Source organism: Furipterus horrens, unplaced genomic scaffold (assembly GCF_987537825.1).
Source record: "Furipterus horrens unplaced genomic scaffold, mFurHor1.1.pri manual_scaffold_11, whole genome shotgun sequence".
NCBI classification, from domain to species: domain Eukaryota; kingdom Metazoa; phylum Chordata; class Mammalia; order Chiroptera; family Furipteridae; genus Furipterus; species Furipterus horrens.
Genome location: NW_028327181.1, coordinates 3,642,678 through 3,668,193, shown reverse-complemented (window position 1 = coordinate 3,668,193; position 25,516 = coordinate 3,642,678). Strand labels below are relative to the sequence as shown.

Here is a 25,516-nt window from a genome sequence, read left to right as displayed (position 1 = left end):
CAGAAAGGAGAAGCGGAAGGAGCTGCCGTTACTGAGGACTCTGATCCCGGCCCCCTCTAGCTGGCTGCCAAACCAGGCCGGCAAAGGCACAGCTGCCCACCGCTTCTCAGGCCGGCCTTTGTAAGAAGTGGGCACCAGCTGGTTTGTGGGCGTCAACTGAGCAACACCTGAGCCCCGGCCGGCGCGGCTCCGCGGGCTGGGCGGCGTCCTGCAAACCGAGAGGTCGCCAGTTTGATTCCTAGTCAGGGCACAGGCCTGGGCTGGGGGCAAGCAAGAGGAAACTGATTGATATTTTTCTCACGCATCAATGTTTCTCTCCCTCTCTTTCTCCCTCCCTTCCCCTCTCTCTAAAGTCAAATAAAGAAAACCTTTAAAAATAAGTAAATAAAAAAAGCTTATAAGATGTGAGTATGCACATGTGTGCAGTCTTACAATTAAAAAAAAAACGATAATAAAATAAATGAAATCTTAAAAAACAAAACAAAACCAAGCAACACCTAAAATGCAGGATCCTAATCGAGACCACCGAGAAAATCGACACAAAAGAAAAGGCATCAGATGGTTTCTATTAAGGGGATGAACAAGCCTCTCGTTTTGGCATGAAGCTTCTGACCTCATCTCTTCTGAGTGACACCTAAAGGTTCACAAACCAAACTTAAATTCCACTCTCCCCTACCCTGGCCGCTATTTGTTCCAATAACCCAGAATGTCTCCTGATTAATGTTAGCATGACAAAATTCTTCTCAGCAAAAGACAACAATGATTACACAAGGCAACCAAATGACGTCTCTCACATCCATGTTTCTCTCTCTCTCTCTCTCTCTCTCTCTCTCTCTCTCTCTCTCTCCCTCCCTCCTTCTAAAATCAATAAACACCCTTGGGTGAGGATTAAGAAACAATAATAAAGGCAACTATGGGATCTACTGACTTCCACTTCCAGACCAGCCTCCCTGTCCCAAGGCCACTTGTTGATCTTACCAACCCAGGATCCATATCCTCAGTTTCATCTGGTTAGAAAAATCTGAAGTCTACAGGCCTACACATACAAATCTTAGTATTCCAACATCTTTTTTTCCATCAGCAACTTATAAGCATTGTCCTTAAAAGGTATACTGGTAATTCTTCCATTCACTTATTCCACAAATAAATGAATGCCCTCTATCAGATCCTATTCTCCAGAATATCCACAGGAAGAATCTCTTCAATCCCTTATCTCTAAAATAGTGAGGTTAAAATTACTTGGGTTAACTCAAATTAATGAAAAGACATCCCATGTTCATGGATTGAAAAACAGTATTGTTAAGATGGTAATATGCCCCAAAGTGCTCTCCAGATTCAATGCAGTCAAAATTCACATGGAAATGCAAAGAACCTGGAACAGCCAAAACAATCTTGAAAATGGATAACAAAATTAGAGCACTCACACTTCCTGACTTCAAGAACTTACTACAAAGCCGCAGAAAACAAAACAGTGTGGTGCTGGCCTTAGAACAGACGCGCAGACCAGTGACACAGAACTGCGAGTCCTCAAGCAAACCTCATAGTATTGAGGACCAACTGATTCTGACAAAGGTGTCAAGGCGATGCAGTGGGGGAAAGAACAGTCTTTTCAACAAATGGATATCCACGAGCAAAAGAATAAAGCTGGACCCCTAGCTCACACACCATGTACAGAAATTAACTCAAAACTGGACTGAATACCTGATGTAAGAGCTAAAACTATAACGCTCTTGGAAGAAGGCCTAAGGGCAAATCCTCACGGCATTGGGGAAGGCGAGGTTTTCTTGCCCGGCACCAGAAGCAAAGGCAACAGTAACAAGAAGGGAAGCTGGACTCCGAAATGAAAAACTTGGGTGCTTAAAAGGCCACTGCCCAACCCAAAAGACCACGGAATGAGAGAAAATATTTGCAAATCGTATCTGGTAAGAAGCTGGTATCCAGAATTCATAAAGGCCTTTAACAACGCGATAACAACAAAAATCCGGATTTTCAAACGGGCCAAGGATTTAGATATTCCTCCAAAACAGGTAAGTGGATAGAAAACCCGTGAACAGATGTTCAACATCACTAGTCAATAGAGTACGTGGCGTGCACGTGCGGCTCGTTCATGAGCCCCTCACTCCCCCCCCTTCCCCCACCCACCCACGTGTTCCCGGCCGTGAACGAAGCGCCAGAGTCAACGCCAGGTGGCGCACCACGAGGTGAGTAAGAGCCGTTCCCTGCGGTCAAAGGCGCTGCCCCCTGGGGGCCGAGCCTGCAACCAGGTGAACGCAATGCAACGCGCCGCGGAGAGTATCAAACGCTAACAATTAACGAGTACTTTTACTCTTGCCGGCATTTGTATCCGTTCCCGATGGGATGGGAATCACTGTCGCCACTTAGAAACCAGGAAGCCGAGGCACCGCACAGCTAGGCAGTCTACCTGCTGTCGTGGTGCCGATAAACGAGAAGCCGAGACCCTGGCTGGACCCTGGCCTGCTGCCCCAGGAGAGATGCCTCCTCTCACTGGGAAGGGAGGCTGGGGAACGCGTCCCAGACACAGGAGACGCCACTACAGGGTCTTCCAGGGCGACCAGGACTGCAGGCCAGGGCCGGGTAGGGTGAAGGAATGGGTATTCCAGGCAGAAGGAGGAGTAACATAGAGACGCGACATGGTCAACCCGTTCAAGGAGCAGGTTGGTATGGCTGCTGGGAACCAGCCCCGGGGTAGCAGCCCAACGCTGCGGGCCACAGGAGGCACGGCGGCCCCTGGAAGAGCAGTTAAAGGACGTGAACATGTAGGAGCAACGCGGTCGTATTCTGGCAACAACGTGGGGGGTATCTTTTGGGTGGCGGGCGAGCTGAAAGGCAGGGAGATCAGAGCAGGGCGCCTTGGTAGCCCAGCTGAGGATTATGAAGGCACGGATAAGAGTCAGGGACGGGATGAGAGATGGGGAGGACGCAGGAGACATTTTCGAAGCTGACCCAGTGTGAGAAGACCCGGCAGGCTGAGCGAACGGGGGGCACGCAGGCAGGAAGCGGTCTGAAAAACTGGGAGGTTTCTGGCTCTGGCCACAGGAGAACCAAGGGGCTCAGGAGAAGACAGAGAACAATGGCTCTGCCGCGGAAGGTGAGGAGCCCATGGGACATCTAAGGAAGGTGGCCGGCAGGCAGGAAGAGCGGAGATACACAACTGGGAATCAGCATCACAGTGTTAAACGAGTCTCGTCCATGAGGCTGTACAAGGCAGAATGGGCAGAGTGAGGAGAGGGTCCTGGACAGAAGCTTCAGGGCTAAACACATCCAAGGGCCAGGTGACAAAGAGCAACCTGCTGCGGTCTGGTCGGAGAGGCAGGAGGGACAGCAGGGGGTGTGCCATCGCAAGCCAGGAAATGTTTCAGGAAGAGAACTGGCTGCAGTTTCAACTGCCCGGGGGAGTCAGTGAGAAAAAGTAAAACCTGGGTGGATGTTTTCACAATTAAGACAGTTTCCTACCAAACTACCCCTAACAGCAGCAGCACAGTCACTTAAGTCCAAGGGGTAGCCACAGGTCCTCCTGAACAGTGGAATTCCTTTGTCATGCTAATGTTACATTCTGCTGCAGAACAGATTTATGTCAACATTATATCTGCTCCCAAATCTCCGAGCATAATGGACATCCCAGGAAAAGCTGGGTTTCAGAAGCACCAGGGACCCCTTAACACACACCTGTGGACCCCAGGAAGGCTTCCATTTGTTTATATGCTGAGGGTAAGGAGCAAGAGAAAAAAAGAAAAAGAAAAAAAATACACACACAAGAAAAAAACACAAATGGGTAGCAGAACCCAGGGGATGGGTTTCTAGAGAGTTTGAGGAACACTAAGGACTTTTTCCCCAGGAAAACACACATAGGCACAAAGTCTCAAAACTTTTGCATGTTATTTCAGGAAAATCCAAGGACCCCTTGTCTTAAAATGTCACTACTTAAGAAGCTACAATGAATAATACAGTGATTAGGGTCACAAATAGCTGAAATATTTTCTTCTGCATAATTTCCTATTTTTTGTTATTTTAAACAAGCAATAATGATTATTAAAAAAAAGGAATAAAACTTTTTATTTCAGAGGTTAAAAAAAAAACAACCCAAGAGGGAACAAGAATTTTCGCTGACAAGCCTTCTGCGGGGGGCAGCTCCTCACATGAAAAGCAGAGCTGAAGCATTTTCAGGCCCGTTCTGCCCGAAAAGCACGGGAAGTCGATGGGAGAAGGCCCGGCGCAGAGCGAGGCAGGCCGCGTCCCGCACACCATCACCCACGCTCCGGTCGGTGCAGCAGGCCTGGCGTCGTAGGGAGCAGGGGGGCCCAGGCTGCTGGGGGGAAGGCATGGGCCCCAGGCAGCCCGATGGCGCCCAGCAGGGCACACCAGCCTCGGGTGGGGATCAGGACACGCAGACTTTCCCGGTGCCGCAGGGGAGAGGGGCTGCGCGCAGCTGCAGGGACGCACGGGCAGCTGGGCCCGCCCAGCAGGGCCTCCTCTGGGTCCCTTCCCGCAGCAGGTGGGCAAGGAAACCTGCACGCCCTCGGGCCAGGACTCCCACACCTCCTCCTCAGGAAGGGTCTCTCCTGGGTGCCAAGCCACCCCCGCAGGGAGCAGCGGAGGCAGGGGAGGCAGACCTGAGCCCTCTGCGAAGAAGAAAACTCCGTGAAAGTGGGGGGTTTAGAGCCCGCGAGCTGGAGACTGTGGCTCTCGTGTGGAAACGACAGCCTTCGAGGTGCTTGGAGGAAGCCACGCCTCTACTCAGGCCCAAGAAGCCCCAGGACTGGGGGACACTGGCGAGGGGCGCGTGGCGAACGGCACGGCCCGCGGCGCCCCTGCCGCTGGCTGCCTTTGCCGCCGGCCGTGTTCTCTGCGGGGAGCGCTGGGAAAACCTTCCGCGCGCCGGCCTGGCTTACAGGCCGGCTCCCCCAACGCCTCCAGTGGAAGAGACCATCCTCAAGTGAACAGCGCGCGACCTCTGAGAACGTCTGTGGCTGGTCACCCCAAGTGCCACACGGAGCGGGGCGACTGGGGAGGAGGAGGAGGCGGCCGACAAAATCTGGCCTCTGGGAATACGGGTCCTCTCCTGACGGACGTCTCTCTCAGGAGTGGCAGGACCTGAAAACATGTTCTTAAGCCCAGGAACATACTAAGTCTTATCACATGCAGTGTCGGGTTATATCTACCACGGGTCATAGGATGTGGCCAAAAAAACAAACAAAAAAAAACAAAACAGGTAACAGGAACCTCAATCCTGGATGGAAGTGTCATACCCATGAGCGAGCGGATGCCACAGAAACGGTGACCTGTGGGCAGGGAGCAGGCAGACCCAAACTAAACTGACATTTCAAACGGAGAGCGGAGGGGTGGCCTGGGCAGCGGGAATGCGAGAGCCATTCATAGAGGGCGCTGCTGGCTCGGGGCCCCCAAACCGCTTGGCTCGCGTCTGGCTTAATCCCATCCATGAGACCGCTGGGAGTCAGGAACACCCCGTAAGGCCCATGCACCTGAAACACGTCCAGCAAAACTGAGAAAACAACGCACTTTAACTTCATCGCTGTTCAGTCCACGTGATGACATGTGTGCTACGGTTTAAGCACATCACATAGAGCACTTCCTCAATCGCGCCTGATGGAAGGGAGAAAACCCAGGCCGGGACGTCCCCAAACACCTTCCTCCCACCCCGGACTGCGAGTGAGCACCCTACTCCGCCGGCCCCGGGCCCAGTGACAGCCCCGCCACGCGAGGCTTCATTCCTTGGACAGGTCCACCTCGCTGCGTCCTGTTTCAAATACTCCACAGATCATACTTCGTGACACCCCCCCCCCCCCCCCGCTAAACCCGAGATCTTACCGTAGCAAAGTCGTGCCGTAAACACACCCGAGGCTTTGTTTTATAGGCAGATCTCTCCCCCCTGCTCCCGGGAGAGGCTGCTTTCCCTTCCAAAGCCAGCCGAGGCCACACACTGCCATCTGGGGTCACGGCTGCCTCCGCCGCGGAGCGCACTCGCCGGTTCCGGATTCCCCGCGCCGACCGCGGCTCGCACCCCTTCCTGTCTCCGTCTGCCCACGGCTGGCGGCGGGCGCGCGGCGCCCAGACAAAAGCTCGGGCCGTCGGGCCCACGGCCCCGGGCCGCACGCCCTTCGGGCCGCGGCGTCCTCCAGCCCGAAGGACGACGGTCCCGGTGCAACTTTGCAAACGGAAAGCAGGGAGGCGCCGGCGCCCGCGGGTCCGGGTGCGCCCGGGGCGGCCGGCACGCGCGTGGGCCGCGGGCGAGGGCGCGAGGGGAGGGCGAGGCGCGCCCCGGCCGAACGCGCGCCGGCGCCCGCAACTTGCCCGCCCGCCCCGGCCGTCACCCGGCAGGGCCCGCCCGACGGCGAGGCCCACATTGTCCCCGAGGCTCCGCCGGCCACCACGGCGCCCCGCCGCTCGCACACGCCCCCTGCCCGGGCCGACCGCCGGGCCCGGGGCGCCTGCCGGCCTGCCGCACTCCCCGGTGCCCCGCTCGGGCCCGGCCCAGGCGGCAGCACCATCGGCGGCTGCAAAACTTTCTCCTCGTCGCGGCAGGGTGGCGTCGCGGCCGCCCCGGGGCGCGTCAGGCGGCCGGTCGGGAGGTCGGGCGGCGGGTGCCTCCCTCCGCCCCACCCCGGGCCCCCGACCTGGTCCGGCTCCGATTCATAGTCGTCGTCCTCGGCGCTCACGGACATGGCCATGGCTCATGGTGGGCCCAGGCTCGCGCGCGCTGACATGGCTGGAGCAGCGCCGCCGCCGCCGCCGCCGCCCGCCCGGAGCAGGCTCGGCTCGCCCGGGCTCGAGCTCGGGCTCGGGCTCCGGCTGCCGCGAGGAGGGAGCCGAGCCGAGCCGCGCCGCGCGCCTCGCACGCCCGCGCGGGAGGGGGCGGGGAGGGGCCGCGAGGGGAGGGCCGGGGCGCTCATGCATATGCATGAGGCGAGCCAGGAAGGGGCTGGCCCCCCGGGCCGGCGGGCCAATGGCGCGGCCGCGGCTCTCGGGCCGCACACAAAGGGAGCCCGGCCTGCGGTGACACGGGGGCGGGCCCGCAGAGGGCGGCCCCTCACGGCGGGCGCGCGGGGACTGGGGCTGCGTGGGGGCGTGCCCCGCGCCCCGCCCGGCCCGCGCGCCGCGGGATACACCTGGGTGGCTGGCTGCTGCCCGCGGCCGCCGATCGAACAGGAAACGCACGCCCGACCTGGGGTGGGGTCTTTTGTGTGGTCCCGCGGGGCGTCTTGTGGGAGCCCCGGGGGCGCACGGGCCACGGGGTGCAACCCTGCCCGAGACGCCGGGCACGGGTCCCGGGGCCCCCGAAGGTGGGCACCCGGGGCTCCCGGGCTTGCACAGGCTCTGGGACCGGGACCCGATGTCTGCGAACCTGAGAATCCCGGGCCCAGCGCCTGCAGGCCCGTTGGCCTGGATATGGTCTGGGGGCCCATTTCTCCCCGATGGGGGGCACTTGGGTTTGGCCGGTCCCCTGTCGCTGCCCTCTCTGCGCTCAGGTTTGCCTTTCCAGGTCGAGAGGGAATTAGCGTTGAACGTGGGGTGGTGCAGATGGGATTCAGATGGAGCGCCAGACGTGGAGACTGCCAGACAGAAGCCCTAAATGTCCTCTGTCCCAGGTGGGCGCCCCCAGTTCTAGGAGACTGGCAACTGCCGGGGGCTGGCCCAGAAGGTGTGGGTTTCTAAATTCTTAAACTGTAAGGATTCCTAATGCTTACTCCAAAAGCAGCCCACTCCTGCAGGAAATGGTTACTGTAAATCCAGATTGATTAAAAAAGAAAAAAAAAAACAAAAAAACCCTATTGGCGCACTGACCCCATTGGCCCTTATTCTGAAGAGGGGAACTCCGACCATTAGCTATATCGGTCACTGCTGTTGTCGGCATCAAACCCGTAGCTCAGCTCCAGCTGAGGAGCAGAAAGACTTCACTCCAGCAATGGGTGCACCCATCACGTAACTAGGTTAACAACAAAACAAGCCAAAGAAGAACCCTACACACACCTCACTCTACCCCCAATGGTCTTTTAAATGCCCAAGGTGACACTAACCGTGCACACCTGTACCTGCTCAGGGTCCTCATTTGTAAAACGAGAAGGTTTGCCCAACAGAGGAATGGGTGACATTCTGTTAGAGACTGGAGGCTTGCCCAAGGAAAAGCCCATTAGCTGTGAAATCTGGTGATCAGCTCCGCAATGTCATCGAACTGTTATTCACAGTCAGGCCACTGGCCCCGAAATCCACCATGAGAACAGAAAGGCCCCCCAGGCAGGTCACAGCCTGGTCTTTCAAGGGAGGCAGAATGTATGGCAGAGAACTTGTAAATAAAAGTCAGGAGGCTTCCAGCAGGGAGTCCACAGGACTGAGTAAACAGGGATGTCAGTTTTACCCCGTGGATTTTAAAGTTTCTCTGAAATGTATAAACCCACTGACGCCAAGGGGGAAAAAATCCCAGCAGACTCGCTACTTACTGAAACATGTCTGTTCTGAGTATCTCATATTTTTCACAAGCTACTTAAGGTTAACAACAAAAACAAGCCAAAGAAGAACCCCACACACACCTCACTCTACCCCCTCAATGGCCTTTTAAAAAACTACCTTGTTTGGACTGAAGTCTGAATCTGATGCTGCCTTAGTGAACACTCTGCCCAGTAGGGGAGGGGGCTGATAAAATGCTAATCCTGCTTTCATGTCATTGTAATTGTTTAAAAAAAGAGAGAGAGAGAGAGAGAATACAGAAACCTCAATAACAATACATCAGCTGGGACTGATGTGGTGGGCTCTCTCTAAATGCTAAGATGCTCCAGACAGCTACCGTCCTAACACCTCTAAAATTCCTCTTCTGACACTTGCAAAGAGTTTCTTACTTCCCCAGTCCGCTGTTTCCTTTAGCTAAACGGTGCACATAGTTATCCAACATTTGTTTTGTATGAATAGTGTCCTGGACTGTATACACAAAATACATTATGCCAGCCCTTGCCCAGTAGAAGTGTTGCCTTAAAAATCCAGCGTCACATCGTGCCTTCTGGATCTTGCCTTTCAGTGGCCCTAAGAACAGAACACTCTCGTGGCTCCACTTGGCCTAGGCTAACATTCTTAGAAAGTGCTCTCCAGAGCTGGTGCCACCCGGGCAGTTGGTGAAAGCCCTGAGCCAGAAGGATCCAGAAATTTCACCAAGTGGTGAGGAAACAGAAACAGATGGGTGCCAGGTCCGCTTGGGTCACGTCACCCACTCCCCCGCTTTCTCTCTGAATATCATTTAATTTTCTGAACTGCCTATCAGATCATGACCCCTTTCCGCAGAGATTTTGCCCAGACTTAGCCACCTAAGGGTGGCTGACCCAGGGTGGGGACAGGCAGGGAGCTAAGGTGAAAGGTGGCACGGAATCTGTCCTCTCCACCCCCACTTTCAGGAACAAGAAAGAAAAAGGGCAGGCAGAGTGGGGAAGTGCCCCTGGGACTCTGGGCTCCCTGGGGCCAGGGTGTCTCCTGCATGTGGTCCCTCTCCTTGTACCCATGTCACAAATGACATGGCTACAGCTTGGGAATGTTATTTACTAGAGGATCAGGGTAGGAAAAGCAAATGAATTCTGTGTCTAGACCAGTAACCGGCTGGAACTCTCCTGACCAAGGGACACTATTTGTCAACGTGCCCCCAAGGAGGGAACAGAAATGACAAAGCAGGCATGCAAGGGGTTGCTTCTTAATGCAAGTAATAATTTACGCACAATAAGCAAGTAATAATTTATGCATGCCTCGGTTATTCTGCTATTATTTCATTGTTTTTTTTAAAAAGTGTATTGTTCAATTTATTTCCCCATTTATCTCTCTGTTCTTCAACAGGTTTCCCCGCTTCATGGCAAAAGGAGGTCTTCTGGAGAGTTATTTTTCTTAATACAATGTAAACAGGAGGAATATTTGCATAGTGTCACAGAGCAACTTAGAGCTGATTCCAGGGCTGCCTGGAGGACACCAGGGTGCAGTGCCTGAGTGACAAAGGGCTGCAGTGATTTCTGTGAAGGAAACTACTAACGTTATTTAGTAACTTTTTATCCCCCGCCCCCCTGGAGAGCCAGGCCACAAGCATTTAAAAAACCAAGGATATTTGTCATATAGGCCCTTTAAACAGACAGAGCTTTCTGTTCAATGGGGTTCCTCTCCTTAGCGTGTCTCCCTACGTTACTAAAATCAACCAATTAATATTCACATTCACTGGAAGATTGTGACTATGCATAGGATTTTTTTAAAAATTAACTCGTTTAACAGGTGAATGGCATTGATCTAACTAAGAACTGTTTTTCCACCATCCACCCCATTTCCAACTCATCTGCTGACCGTAGAGAGGTATTTCCCTTCTCTACAGACGGACGAAACAAGTAGGTTCATTAAACAAACCGACCCCCTCCCCCACCAGCTCCGGAGAGTGTAAGGAGCTAAGAACGCATAAAATGCCAGCATCATTCCAGCCTACAATTAGGACTTTTTAAATTTAAAAACATTCTTCATAACAAGGCCAAATCTCCCCACCACCACCACCTACCCTTGGTTTCCCGGATCCAGAGGACCTATCACGTCCGTCCTGCAAGGGAAGACCTTGGAGAAACAGGATAGAAGGAAAATGTTCTGTGTTTTTTAAAAATAGCCATCCTAATGGGGGTTATTTCTTTTTAACTCACTTTCTTTTTTATGCTGAAGTATTGTTTGGAAAATTACAGACATCATGACAATTCTACCCAAAAATACTTACGTTTGCAGCTCTGAAAAAGAAGAATATTTTCTACATAGCCAAAATATGTTTTTAAATTCAAAGACTGCATCCAAAGATTACCCAAAATGGGATAAGACAGACAGTGAAGAACTAAAATCATGGCCCTGACTGGTGTGGCTCAGTAGGTTGAGCATCGTCCTGCAAAGGGAAAGGTCGCTGGTTTGATTCCTGGTCAGGGCACGTGCCTGGGTTGTGGGTTCAATCCCCCGTTAGGGCACATATGGGAGGCAAGCAATCAATGTTTCTCTCATATCGATGTTCCTCTCCCTCTCTTTCTCCCCCCTTTCCCCTCTCTCTAAAAATAAATAAAATCTAAAAAAAAAAAGAAGAAAAAGAACTAAAATTATGTTCACCATTGATAGCAGCTCTGGTCACAACGGCCAAAATGTGGAAACAACCCAAATTCCATCCAATGATGAAGGGATAAACACGATGTGGTCTTTCCATCCAACGGAATATTATTCAGCCACAAAAAGGAATGAGGGGCTGACACCTGCTACAATGTGCATAAACCTTGAAAACACTATGCTAAGTGCAAGACACCAGATACAAAAGGTCACACATTGCACAACTCCATATATAGCGGTGGGCAAAGTAGGTTTACAGCTGTGGGTATGCAAAACACAGAATATGGAAATGATGTAATGTGTAAGTAAGTATGTGCAAATAATATAAATAGTCATAACCTGCATGTCTTTTGCCATATGAACAACTGTAAACCTACTTTTGCCCACCCCTGTATATGAAATGTCCAGAACAGGTAAATCCATAGAGACAGAAAGTAGATTGGTGGTTGCCAGGGGCTGGGTACAGGGTTTCTTTCTGCAGTGAAATTACCTCGGAATTTAGACAGAAGTGGTGGGTGCACAACATCGTGACTGTACTAAAGGCCACTGATGTGGTCACTTTAAACTGGCTATTTGTATGTTATGAGAACCTTACCCTTATTTAAGAGTGATCTTCGTTTCGATCCCTAAAAGGTAACATGGTTGGGAATGTCGGCCCTAAACCCTGGGGCATGTTGGATCCACTTTTCCGTGAGCTGCTAACAGCCAGTGACGCGCTCTGACAAAGCGTGAATGCCTTTCACGGCGGGATCAGGTCTGACAAACGCAGGTGCTCACAGGCGGGTGTGGCCAGGAGGAGGGATGGGGACCACACACACACACACACACACACACACACACACACACACAGAGCTGCCATGGGCCTGGCTTCATTTACCATTCTTGCTTTTCTTTTTAAATGGCTTAGCTCCAGCCAGCCAATTTGCCTTTGAAATCCCCCCGGATCTATGAAAATCCATGAGTTTATCGTAACACTCAAAATAGAGAAAAAGCGGACAAAACTCATCTGTCACCACTGGAAGCTGCCCCTAAACAGACGCTTTGCTTTGAAAATGAGTCTTAAAGGGGAAGAGGGAGCAGGCACACTACCCTTTGAGGAGGAACCGTAAGGGCAGCCCTGATGGATGAGGGGAAGCTCTGGGAAAGAACTGAAGGGAGTTCTCATGAGAGGGATGATATCCTGATAAAACTATTGATCTAGGAAAGACGGATCAACCAGTGTTGAAGCTGTCAGTGAATCGTGGAGGGACAAGGGGCCAACACATCCCCTTCTAGATTATTCTATGGAGGAAAGATGGACAAACGTAACTGAATAACGGGGAAAGAATCAGACCGCAACTACCTTAATCACTATGGTATTTAACTTTAATCTAACCAAGCCTTTAGATTTACTGTCTAATTTACAGAAATTACGAGAGAGGAGAAACACAAAATGACAACACGAGGAAGCAGACAGACACACGCATAAAGCAGGACGTCCCTCATGTTCCTCCTATCTTCTCTCTACCCATCATCGTCCTAGGAAAGGTCCACACAAAAGCAGAATTAAGAACAGAGGCCACGTGTGGTCCTGGACCGGGTCCTGGTTTGGGCAAGGCAGCTATAAAGGGTGACCAGGCATTAGGTGGTATCAGGAATTATAAAATTTTAGGGGCAATAATGTTATTTTGGTTATGTAGAAAATGTTCTTCTTTTTCCAGAGATGCAAACGTAAGCATTTAGGCGTAGAACTGTCTTGTCTGTAATTTTCTAAACAATAGCTCAGTCTAGAAAAAAAAAAGTGAGTTAAAAAAAAATAACAGCCATTGGGATGGCTACTAAAAAACAAAACAAAAAAACAAACAAACAGAAAATAACAAGTGTTGGTGAGGATGTGGAGAAATCAGAGCCCTTCCGTGCCGTGGGAAGGAATGGAAAGCAGTGCCGCCCCCGGGGAAAATGGTACGGCCGCTCCTCAAAAACGTGAACCAGCGCCATCTGATCTGGCAATTTCATTTCTGGGTATTTACCCAAAAGAACTGAAAGTAAGGGCTTGAAAATATGTTTGTGCACCCACGTTCACAGCAGCATTATTTACAACAAAGATGGGACCAAGCCGAGTGTCCACCAACAGATGAATGGAAACGCAGCACGTGGACCAGCACCTGTGCTGGGCGGCTCAGTTGGTTGAAGCGTCATCCCGTACACCAAAAGGTTGCAGGTTCGATTCCCAGTCAGGGTGTGTACCTAGGTTGCGGGTTCCAACCCTGGTCAGGGCACACATGGGAGACAACGGATTGGTGTTTTTCTCTCATATTGATATTTCTCCCCACCCCCCACCTTCCTCTCTCTCTCTCTAAAAAAGAAAACAATAAAAACATATCCTCGGGTGAGGATTTTCTTTAAAAAAAATCATGACTGTGGTCCATCCACACAATGGAATATTACTCAGCCATAAAAAGGAAGAAAATTCTGACACATGCTACAACGTGGATGAACCTCGAAGACATTCTGCTACATGAAATAAGCCAGACACAAAAAGATAAATACTGTATGATTTCACTTATTCAAGGTACTCGGAGATGTCAAATTCATAGACAGACAGTAGAGTGGGGGTCTCCAGGGGCTGGGGAGAGGTGACAGGGAATGGGAGCTACTGTTTAATGGGGTTTTGATGAAAAAGCCCTGGAAATGTCCGGTGGTGATGGCTGTGCAACAAAATGGATACATTTAACGCCACTAAGCTGTGCGCTAAAAATGGTTACAATAGTCAATTTTACATTGTGTATATTTTTTTACCATTTAAAAAACAGTGATAAAAAGAAATAAAAAGAAATAAGACTCATGCCCAGAAGAGCCAATCAACAGGGAGGAGCCAAACTAACAAAGCTCCCACAGTGGCCCCACCCCCAAGGCCCCTCCCGCCATCTTGTCCCACGAGCATTAAGAGAGAGGGACAGAGAGAGAAATGAATCCAAATAGCTACCCCCAATCATTTCTATAAGTGAGACTATCTCTGAACTCCAGCACAGCGCTTTGCTTAGGCACTTACGGCCACTGGGGGAGAAGGTCGGTGGGTTAGAGCAGGTTCTGCTACGGGTTTCACGTCCCCTTCTTTTCTTTTCTTTTTTTCCCCAATTAGTTTACACTCAATATTATTAATTCTGTATTAGTTTCAGGTGTACTCACATCCTTTCTTTGTCCCAACAAATACACTCGCCCTTCCCACCTGTGTAACACGAGGCAAAATTAAACAATGTAAATGTTCGCCGAATCATGCTCTTTCCTCTGGGTCGCCTGAATGTGGAGACAGCTTATCCGACACCCTTTGAGGGCACACACCCACCTCCCTGACAGAGCCCAATCGATTATAGGGAAGGGGGGAAAAAACAGGACAACTCACTCCCAGTGTCAGGGGTCAGCTGTCCTCCTTTAAAACGGGACAAGACTCGCTGACATGTGACAAAAAGAAAAGTCTGAAGGACAGGCCATTGTTCCGGAAACGCGCCCAGGATGATGGCACAAACCCCTCCCGGCGCGCGCCTGGCTTTCTAATTCCTCCACCGGAGGCAGGAACCCTCAACGCCACGACTGCTTTCCAAGAATGTGTCGCTGGCATTGGACAGCTGAGCAGGTTACAGACTACGAAAGAAATCTGGGGCTGCGGACTTTAATTACAGGGTATTTCAGCTGCAGGCTGTCTTAAAGTCCCAATAAAGTGGCGGTATAATGACACAGCCGAGAGCCGAAAACTTCCAGGGGAGACGGGACCTTTCTAAGTCGGTAGATAAAGGGGAACGAAGGCGTGTCTAGGGGGTGCCAAGGGGCACTTCTTAGGGCGCTCCCACTCAGCGCCCTTTCCACAGTTGGCTGGGACTGGGACACACAGGTTAAAGGACGTGGAGGTCCTTCTCCTCACGAAGGAGGGGACGCAGAGGCATCTGCAGAGCAAAGCGACTAAAAATCACTGAACGCAACCTCATCTGCTGGAAGCTCTGGAAAGACCTTGGGACCAAGTCCATTCATTCAACAAGCATTTGTGTGGTCCCCGGTCACGCACAACAGGATGCAAAAACAGACAAGGAACAAATTAATAGGCGAGCTCCAGTCTCAAGGAACTAGAGGCGGCTCGGGACAGACGTGCAGCAGAAGTCAGAGTGAATGGGGACATCCGGTGGGAGCAGAGCTCGGGGAGGGTGTCGTCGGGACCTTGGCGGACGTGGTGGCATTTCAGCTCCCTCCCACCAGGTCACAGGGAGGGGTCCAACCTGGAGGCTCAACTAAAGAGCGTTGGTAGGGCTAGGGAAGCAACCAGGCACGGTGATGTGACACACTCTGAGCTAGGGGCACATGGGCTCAGGGCGGGAAGGGTTACCAGGACCACAGAGAAAAGCTGGGGAAGGCCGTGAAGTAGGAGCCGTGGCCGTCTTCCATGGAAGGAAACTGCCCATCGGCAAGGACCCCATGGGGAGGAAGCTGGGGGGACAAATACCCCAGCCTCGCTCTCCTCCTGTGTTCCCATCTCCTGCGGGTGCCTCCCAATGGCTGAGCCCAACCAGAAGCCAGAGAGGCCAGGATGCCCTTTGACCTCTGAGGCAGCCCACACAGCAGGCCGGACGAGGTTGGACAGGGGTCTGAGGGGACAAGCGGACAACACCCAGATCAGGAAGCTTCCTCGTGAAGAAGGAATTGGATTGGGCCCAGAGGTGGAGAATGTGTATGTGAGGAAATAAGAGCTTTCCCACAACGGGGTGCAGTAGGAGCAAAGGCCCAGGCCGGCAGGTAAATGGGACATAGGGTGTAACTCGGCTCCCCTGCGAGGCTGAGAAAACGACCAGCCGTCACCAGGCCCTAAGACAGAGCTCCAGCTGAAGACCTGGGCACTCAAGGCCGGGATGGGGATTTCGGAGGTGATTTAAAAGAAGACAGAGCCGCTGAGGGTTTGATAACAGGTTTCTGGGCTGAACTGTATCTTCCCCAGAATTCACGTGGGAAAGTCGTACACCCAGAACGTGACCATAATTAGACATGGGGTCTTGACAGAGGTGATTAGGGCCCTAATTCAATGACCGGTGTCCTTATACAAAGAGGACATGCACAGAAGGAAGACAGTTCAAACTCTCACAAAAGCCAGCAGCTAAAGTGACTACTGTCCTGTCCTGCCGAGGCCACACGTCTGGTGTGACTACGAACCCCCACCTCCTGGCTTCAGTTCACGCCACTGAAAGGGGGGGTGGGGGGGGCTCCGATGGGACCCTTATCATGCGGTTCAGCCGCTGACACATTCTGGAATCGGAGGTCCCAGCTTGTAAGAAACAGTGGCATCCCTGAACCACCAATAATTTTCTCTCCAAGGGATTCTTCTGTTGTGTAAACAACTTTGTTCAGAATAAAGAGACCATCTTTTGGGGGCAACTTTGTATCAAAAGTATGGTACCTGCCAACTCCAAACGCCACAAGACTTAGCTGTCACTTAGGAAAACCCAGGGGGTTCCAGACAAGGACCCCAGACCGGTTTTCACTGGGTCCCCTCACTGCACCCTGCTCCCTGCTGTTGCGCATCCCCGGTGCCCACCCTCGGAGGCTGCCTTGTCACCAGGCCCTTCCTGTGCCCTCTCCTCCCACCCAGCCCAGTGGGGGAGCCGGTGGCCTCAGCTGCCGCCACCGCCCCCGCCCCCAGCTTCAGTGGGGTGAGGAAGGGATCAAGAAGCACTTTATGAAACCAGGCCCCCTCGTAGGACACACCAGTCATTCCGGCTCAGCCTGTGAGCACTTCGGGGAAATTAAGCCGCTCCGGCCTTGCTGAAGATTAAGTTTTAGCACCAGCCAATAACAATGGGCAATGTCTCTAAACTATTCACTGCCTTCCCTGCTCCCAGCTCTTAGCCTTCTATGTCCTCTGTCTCTCCTTAGAAAATCTCCCGCCTTCTGGAAGGGCAGATTCAGGGTTATATTGTTTACTTATAAATCATAACTACAAAAAAACTATAATTGCTAACACGGACCGATGGCAGGGAAGGTGTTATTAGCCCCTTTTACAAATGAGGAAACTGAGGCTCAGGCTGGCCCACGACCACCCAGCTAGTAAGTGGCAGACCCAGGATTCGATCCCCAGGTTCACCTGACCCCAGAGTTCACCCTGGTCAGGCATGAGAATTACCTGTGAAGTGTTTAGAAAGTGCAGGTTCCCAAGCCCCAAGCCACACCTACTGAATCCAGGGTGGGACCCAGGAAGCTGTATGTATTTTTAAAAATATTTTATTCATTTATTTTTAGAGAGAGGGGACGGGAAAGAGAAAGAGAGGGAGAGAAAGATCCATGTGTGAGTGAAACATCAGTTGCCTCTCACATGCCCCCAATTGGGGACCTGGCCCACAACCCAGGCCTGTGCCCTGACCGGGAATCAAACCGGCGACCTTTCGGATCACAGGCCGGTGCTCAGTGCACTGAGCCACTCCAGTCAGGGCAGAAGCTGTATTTCTTTAAACACATTCCCCTCATAGGACCACAGACTCTCTAGGAGACCACCTGGCCCTGGACAGATGACATAAATGGTGGCCCTTCTCCTCCTCAACTGTACTAGCAACTTCGTTACTCTGGCGGTGACAGGACTGAGGAGCAGAGGAGGAACAGAAGTACATGGGGCCCCTTACACCAAATTTTGTGTCTCTCTTCAGGGAAAGGCTGTCAGGCTTCCCAGATCTAAATGACCAACCGTGGAGGGAGGGGAACAGAAACAAAGCAGAGCCGAGGGTGACAAACTCACATCAGGGGTGTGTGTGGGTGGGTGTGTGTCAGGGGTGTGTGTGTGTGTATGTCTTCCTCCCGTGGTTCCTGTGCACTCCGTAACACCCTCATAAAGAAGCTGATCCCGTCACTGCTGAAGAGGGCTGCCCCCACGCCCCCCGTCACGCTGCTCGTTCACACACACTCCAGCCACGCGGCCCCTACCCTCCAAAAAAATTGCCAAAAATTGGAATTCAAGTGGCAGCCATCTTTGGCCACTAGAGAGAATGGATTGAGAACCAAGACGCTTCAACAGGCTCGCTTTCCACAGGCAGCCGGGGCTCCGCCTCCCCCTTCCTCAGTTTCCTTCCCAGGAAGGAACCCCAAGCTGGCCGAGGAGCAGGTCACCTCGCTCCTGAGTTCAGAGGTTGGGCTGCAGACGAGCTCAGTTCCCCCGGGTTGGTTCTAAGGGCACACACAGACAGGACCCCCAAACCCCGCCACCTGGTCAGGGGAGGAAGTGGACAGGGCGCAGACGATCAAACAAACCTGGCACCGCCGGCGCAAGCAGCCGTGGGGCGGAGGGCGGCGGAGCGCGATCCCGTAGCATCTTTGAGTTGAAAGACGCCCCATCAGAAATGACCTCCCGGCACCTAATCAGTTCCAGGAGAGGACCCCGTCCTCCGGGAGCCAAGGTGGGAGATCAAAGCGGCGCTAGCTAATCATCATTTATCATTAATTACTTGTTAAGTAACCGGACCCAGGCCCAGTGCCGCTCCTACCTCGCATCCTGACAGCCTCAGCGCGCGCCCTTGATCTTTCAACCCAACCTGCATGAAATGGAGGGGCGGCCGCCTCGCCAACCTGGGAATCGGGAGACCCCGGGGCCCAGGCGCTCAGTCGTTTACTTACCTCTTCCGTTCCTGTTCACTTTTTAACCCCGCGGGCCAGGAAATGCATAAATATAGCACCGGGCCTCCCCACCCCCTTCCCTCCGCCACATCTCATTGAGTTCCTCAGAGCAGAGGAACACATCTGGGGACGAAAACGCCTTACTAGTCACAGCTGTGTGGCCCCAAGGGTGCCAGAGCGCCTCGCTGGGTCCCCTGTTTCCACGGCACCGTGGAGACGAGACGACCCCCCTCCTTGCCTCCCGGTAAGGAGTAAATAAGATCTAAAAACTGGTACACACACCGAGGGGGAAAAGCCAGGGGATTTGGGCTACACTGGCAATAATTTATTCCTAGAATGGGGGGGGGGGGGGGGTTGTATCATCATTAGGTTATTTATACCTGTTCGTGACTCTGAAATATTAATCATTTACAGTAAATGCTATGGGCCGAATGGTGCCCCCGCCCCCACCAAATTCCTGGGCTGGAGTCCTAACTCCCAGGATCTGCGAATCGCGACTGTATTTGGAGACAGATCTTTAAAGAGGTACCTAAGTTAAAACCTGGCCGTCAGGGTGGGGCCCCAGTGCAGCAGGACTGGTGTCCTCGTAAGGAGGGAGAGCAGGACGCAGACACACAGAAAGGGAAGGCTACGTGAGGACACATGGACAGTGGCCGTCTGCAAGCCAACGACAGGCCTCAGAAGCAGTATATCCTGTCGACTGACACCTTGACCCTAGACTTCTGCCTTCCAGCACCGTGAGAAAATGAATTTCTATTTAAGCCACACGGTCTGCCCTTGCAAACTCAAGCAATAAACTTCAAAGAAATGATAGAAAACATAAACTAAATGACAAGAAAGACTGGGCTAGCATGGTTTTCATCAAAAAGACAGACAGTAAGCCCTGGCAGGTGTGGCTCAGTGGATTGAGCGCCAGCCTGTGAACCAAAGGGTTGCCGGTTCGATTCCCAGTCAGGGCACAGGCCTGGGTTGTCGGCCAGGTCCCCACTTGGGGGTGTGCCAGAGGCAACCACACATTGATGTTTCTCTCCCTCTCTTTCTCCCTTCCTTCCCCTCTCTCTGAAAATAAACAAATAAAGTCTTTTTAAAAACAAAAAAATAAAATGCCTCGGAGCCCCCGAGGAGTGGGCAAGGGCCTCAGGCCCGGAAGCCAGGGCACACGTGCAGTCCTGGAGTGATTTTGCTTGGAGAGGCTCATCTGGGCCTCTCCGTGGATTCTGAAACTGGGCAGTGGTGAGCTTGTCTCTTTAAAATCCCACACTCTGCAAACCCTAACCCTACCCTGAGGAAGCAGTGGGGCAAAGCCGCGGTTTCCCCTGCAGGCTCAGAGCAGCCTGGGGCCTGGCTGGGTTGTCTCAAGGTGCTCGAACAATTTGTGGTCGGATAAGCGGCATTTGTATTTATTGCCCGTGTCTGGGAAAGCCAACTTTACAACCCCACAGGCTTCCACAGACGGGGAGCAGGAGGCAGAAGGCAGGGAGGCGAGCCCTTTCCCATGCTCCCCCGCCACCTGAACTCCCACCAGGCTTCCGAGCGCTAGAATCCAATGCCCTCGGTGCCCTCAAGGGATGCATGCCCTTTCCCCCAGCAGATCCATGGTTAGGAATATACCCCGAGTGGACACGCAAAAGCATGTGAGGCACATCTGGATTCAAAAAATTTCTGTAGCCACATTTAAAAAGATAAAAAGAGACAGGTGAAATTAACATTAATAACCCATCCATTAGATCAACTAGGGTTGCCCAATTTATTTTATTGGGGGGGGGGGTTGCCGAATTCAGCAAATAATAAAATTACAATATCCCCCACTACATTTCAGATGAACAACAAAAAAATCTTTTTGGCATTAGCATATCCCATGTAATATATGGAACATACTTATACCAAGGTTTTTATTTGTTGTTTATCCGAAATTCAAATTTAAACGAGCATCTTTTTAAAAATCTGGCAACTCTAATTTTAACGTTCCATCGCATAAAAAATTAAAGTAATGAGATATTTTACATTGTTCTTTTTCGGAGTAAGTCTTTGAAATCCGCTGTGTATCTGACACAGCACTTCTCAACTTGAACTCGCCCTATTTCAGATGCTTGACAGTCACATACAGCTTAGTGGCTACCATTTTAGATCTAGAATGTTCCTTTCAGTGTTTTATATAATGGCAAAAAAGCAAACAAACCCCAAAACAAAAACAGAAGTTAGTGAAATACACATCAGTGAGGATGCTGCTTAAGTTATAACTAACATTTAGAGAGCAGCAGCCATGGGTCAGTCCTTATCCCAGGGCATGAATTATCTCATTTAATCCTCACGACAACCATTCAAAGTAGATATTGCATAACGCTTTTAACAAATGACGAAAGCATGGTTCTGAGGGCATATATAGTTTGCTCAGGAAAGTGGTGAAGCCCTGGCCGGGTGGCTCAGTGGGTTGGAGCATCATCCTGTGCACCAAAAGGTTGTGGATTTGATTCCTGGTCAGGGCACCTTCCTAGGTTGCTGGTTCAATCCCCAGTCAGGTCACAAATGGGAGGCAACCGATTGATGTTTCTCTCACATTGATGTTTCTCTCTCTCTCTCTCTAAAATCAATAAAAAAACATATCCTCACGTGTGGAGTTAAAAAAAAAATAAGGCAGTGAAGGTGAGTATAGACAGACTGGTCGCAGATGGATGGATTGATGCTTATAAATCCCACCCGAGCACAGCCATCAGAAGGAGACACACTGAAACGTTACTGGTTTTCTTTGGATGGTGCGCTTTGAAGTGGGCGCTGGTTGAAAGTTTGGGATCTCTTGTCCATCAGACATCCTGCCAAGCACCCTAATGAGGGAATTCTTTTAAATCCTCAGTGTCTTCATCTGTAAAATGAGGCACAATGTCTATTCCACAGGGTTGTTCGGGTCTAAAAAAGATCACGGACGTAGAGGACTAGGCAGAGCAAACTGTTCCTGATAAGTTCCAGAGACGTCACTAGTACTCCTTCCAGTGCCTTTGTCCTTTCCTATATGATCAGAATTTTTTACAGTGAGTACCAAAATATCATATTTTACAGAAAGAAAAAAAGTCGCTTTCCTCTTCTTTTAACATCAATGTGCGGTTGCCTCTCATGCGCCCCCAACTGGGGACCTGGCCCACAACCCAAGCGTGTGTGTGCACTGACTGGGACTCGAACCCGTAACCCTTTGGTTCACAGGTCAGCACTCAATCCATTGAGCCACACCAGCCAGGGCCAAAAAGTCACTTTCAAAAGAGAAGAAAACAGCCCATGAAGCAGCTGGAAGAAAAACGAAAGGAAGGAAAGAAGGCGGAGAGGGAAGGGGGAGAGAAAGAAAAAGGGGAGGAGAGGAAGAAAATTCCCCTAGTCACAGGGAAAGGTGAGGCGTGACTTCCCCGCAGTTCCCGAGTGACCACCAGGGGACACTGTCCGTCGTTCCCAAGCTAGTGAAATCGAACCAAAAACTTGCAATGAACAAATCACCAAAACCATCTTAACTGGGTGCCCGCTCCCAGGAGTCCCCCCTGAAAAGGTGCGAACATCCGCCTTACAGGAGATGTGAAAGGCTGTGGAAATGGTCTTCCAGATGTGGGCAACTGGCATCTTACCTTTGGAGTCTTCTTTGGCCAAGTGACGACGGGGACCCCAGTGATGGCCAGATTGGGGTCGTCGTCCGCGTGCTCCTTCAGGACATTCTGTGGCCAAACAAAGGAGCCATATTAGCCCAGGGTAGGGGGAAGGTCTTTGAAGGGGGCTGGAGGCGAAACCTAAGCCAGCAAGAAAAACCCAGTTCTCCACAGTCTGCCACTCCACCACCCACACACCCAGAAGAAACCAAGTCAATGTCACCAATTTATAAACGTTGTTTATAAATATCCTGGTTCACTGCTATATCCCCAAAGCCTCCCACAATGACTAACCTATAGTAAGCTTCCAGTAAATAAGTTTAAAAAATGAAGCCACAAAAGCCACAAATCCCCAAAGAGGGACTTTCTACAAACTGCCTGACCAGTACACCTGAAATCTGTGGAGGTCAATAAAATCAGGGGAAGTTTGAGAACTGTCACAACCAAGAGGAGCCTAAGGAGCCAGAAGAATAAACCTAACCTAGTGTCCTGGATGGGATCCAGGAACAGACAAAGGACGTTAAGTAAAAACTGAGATGTGAATAAACTAGACTTCAGTTAATGGTATTGATATTGGTTCATTAATTACAACAAATGTATCATACTAGTGTAAGATGTTAATAATAGAGGAAATGGCCCTGATGAAGTCCCCCAAAGCTAAAGGGACCAGTTCAATTCCCGGTCGGGGCACATGCCTGAGTTGCAGGCCAGGTTCCCGGTTGGGGGAGTATGAGAGGCAGGCGATCGATGTTTCTCTCCCTCCTTTTCCCTCTCTCTAAAAATAAATAAAATCTTTAAAAAAAAAAATAATAGAGGAAACTGAGTATGCGCAGAGGATATGGAAACTCTCTGTACTGTCTGCTGAATTTCTCTGTAAATGTAAAACTGTTCAAAAACATAAAGTCTATTAATACAAAAAAATTTTTACAACGCCAACCAGACAGTAGCAGTAAAGGTAAAATACGATGCTGGGGGACAAAATTTTCTAGTGTGTACATATCGAAAAAGCAAAACAGCAGGAAGGAGACCAAGAACGTGGGCATGATTCAACTCCAGCGGGTACTCCGTGGGGGGGGGCACGGGGCGAGGCTACCAAAGCTTGGGGGAGAAACTGGGAAACTATCCGTGCCTAGGGGAAGGCATCGTTTAGAACTGCCAATTCCCGTTGATAATATAAAGCTGACCAACTTACCAGTTTGCTTTTAATTATTGCTTTTAAATAGACCACAGGCAGTGTATCCCTTAGTGCTCACACCTCGCGGGCCTCGGGGCCCAGGGATCTCAGCCGCTTCCTGGAGGAAGCGCTGCCCCCAGTGGCCACCGGGGGGCGCCCTGGGCCCGGCCCCTCCGGAGAAGCGGTTTTCAGTTGCACGTGGCAGGCTGCAGGGAGTGCGTTCTAATCCAAGATCTTCTCTCTGGGAGAGAAACTGTGCCACAGGGAATCTTGCCGTTGGCGTCCCTAGGCTCTGCCAGAATTTCTACACTCCCTGGAGCTCTCGGAAGCAGAGACAAGGGAACGTGGCTCCTCACTCCAGCGCAGACCCCTTCAGGTTATATGCCCTGCAAGCCTTCCCTAGGAAAACCCAGGGCAAGCTTTCAAAAAGAGAAAGATCGGGGCCCCTGGGCCCTTTCTGCTGGAAACGCCCAGTTGGTGACCTAACAAGAAAACCACAGACAATGGATGCGGTGGGCCTGCCCTCACGGCCAGCTTCTCTCTAGGAGTTTAATGTTGCCCATGTGTTCGGGTCCCGCTGTTTCTGGGGTGGGGCGTTAATAATTAGAATCTCCATCTAGAAGCCAAAGAACTTCTAAGCACGACCCATGGACATGAACTAACAGGGGGATTGCTGGAGGGAAGGGGGGTACCAGGCGGAGGGGGGCAAAGGGGAAAAAAGAATTAGCACAACCGTAATAAGCATAATCAATAAAATATACTTAAAAATAAAATAAAGTAAAAAATAAAAATAAAGACTTTGGAGTTAGAGGTTACAAAGCATCAAGAGAAGGTTTCTTTGAGGAAGAAGTACCACGTAAGCTGAAAACTGAAGAATGAAAAAAGAATCTCCATCTATACTGTGACTGAAAACACCACCAACTGTGATAATAAAGCAGAGGCAGGCCTCAAGAACCACCAACTACAGGCCAGGAAAGGGCGAGTGACATGGCAGGGAGGAGCTCAGGCAGCTGGTCTGGGGGACCTGGCAGGCTCAGGGGTCCCCTGGCCACAGGTAAGAACCCCTGCCACCGGGTGTCAATGCACCTTGGGACAGCCCACCCATCGTGTGCCTGCTGGGTCTCCCAAAAGTGTATCTGAGTCCTAACTCCTGGCACCTGCGAATGCGCCATTACTGGGTGAAGTGATGCTGTCACAAGCTAAGGGACACCAGGAACCACCAGAAGCTGGAAGAGCACAGAAGGACCCTCCCCAAGAGCCCGCACCTTGATGTCTGACTCCTGGCCTCTGGGGCTGGTAGAGAACAAATTTATGTTGTTGAAAGCCACCAATCTGTGGCCATCTGTCAGGGCAGTCACAGAAAACTAACACGCCACCCTTGCCAGAGGGCATCGGAGTTAAAAGCTCATTCGCTACATGACTTGGGCAAGGCTCCACGTCTGAGTCTGTTTCCTTGTCCAAGAAATGGGATAATAACTGTCCCCACCGTCCAGGTTGTGGTGCGGATCCTAACTCATGGGGGATCCTGGGCGCGTGGCAAATGCTCAACAAATGTCGGCCAGTCCCTTCTGGCTTACGCCATCTTCCTATTAGGATACATGGCCCTGTCCTCTGTGGAATTTATCCATTTAGTGATTTCTGAGGACAGGGAAATTTAAAAGTTTCTTTAGTTGTAAAAGGGGAATTTAAAAGCTGGTTTAGCTGCATAAGGTAATTTTGGGGGGGGGGGGGGAAGCCCCAGATGGCATGGGTCAAACTAAGCCTTTTTCAGATCTATGGCTGCCCAGACACCTGGCACTGGGCTGTCCGGCCATCCCTGCTCCGCTTCATCCGCCCGAGGTCCTACAGGCAGCCAAGTCCAAGCACACCCGGCTTGGTCTATGACCACACTGGGAGCTCCTTAGGTTAGAGGCCGGTCTCATCCATCCTCCAATCCACCCTCTATCCCCTCCCTGCTCCCCGCAAATACCAAGCACAGGGCTGA

At 51.5% G+C, this 25,516-nt stretch overlaps 1 protein-coding gene across 8 annotated transcripts in view; it reads right to left on the bottom strand.

The window, feature by feature from the left end:
* The window catches only part of KDM2B (lysine demethylase 2B), a 113,635-nt gene that overhangs the window by 16,800 nt on the left and 71,319 nt on the right, over nt 1-25,516 (bottom strand). For 7 of the 8 annotated variants that reach the window (XM_090290609.1, XM_090290610.1, XM_090290606.1 and 4 more), the window contains one exon: nt 22,341-22,427. In XM_090290609.1, coding sequence (XP_090146735.1) covers nt 22,341-22,427 — 87 coding nt within the window. Of the gene's footprint in view, nt 1-6,653; nt 6,843-22,340; nt 22,428-25,516 lie in introns of those variants that run through there. The other variant, XM_090290614.1, reaches the window with a different exon arrangement.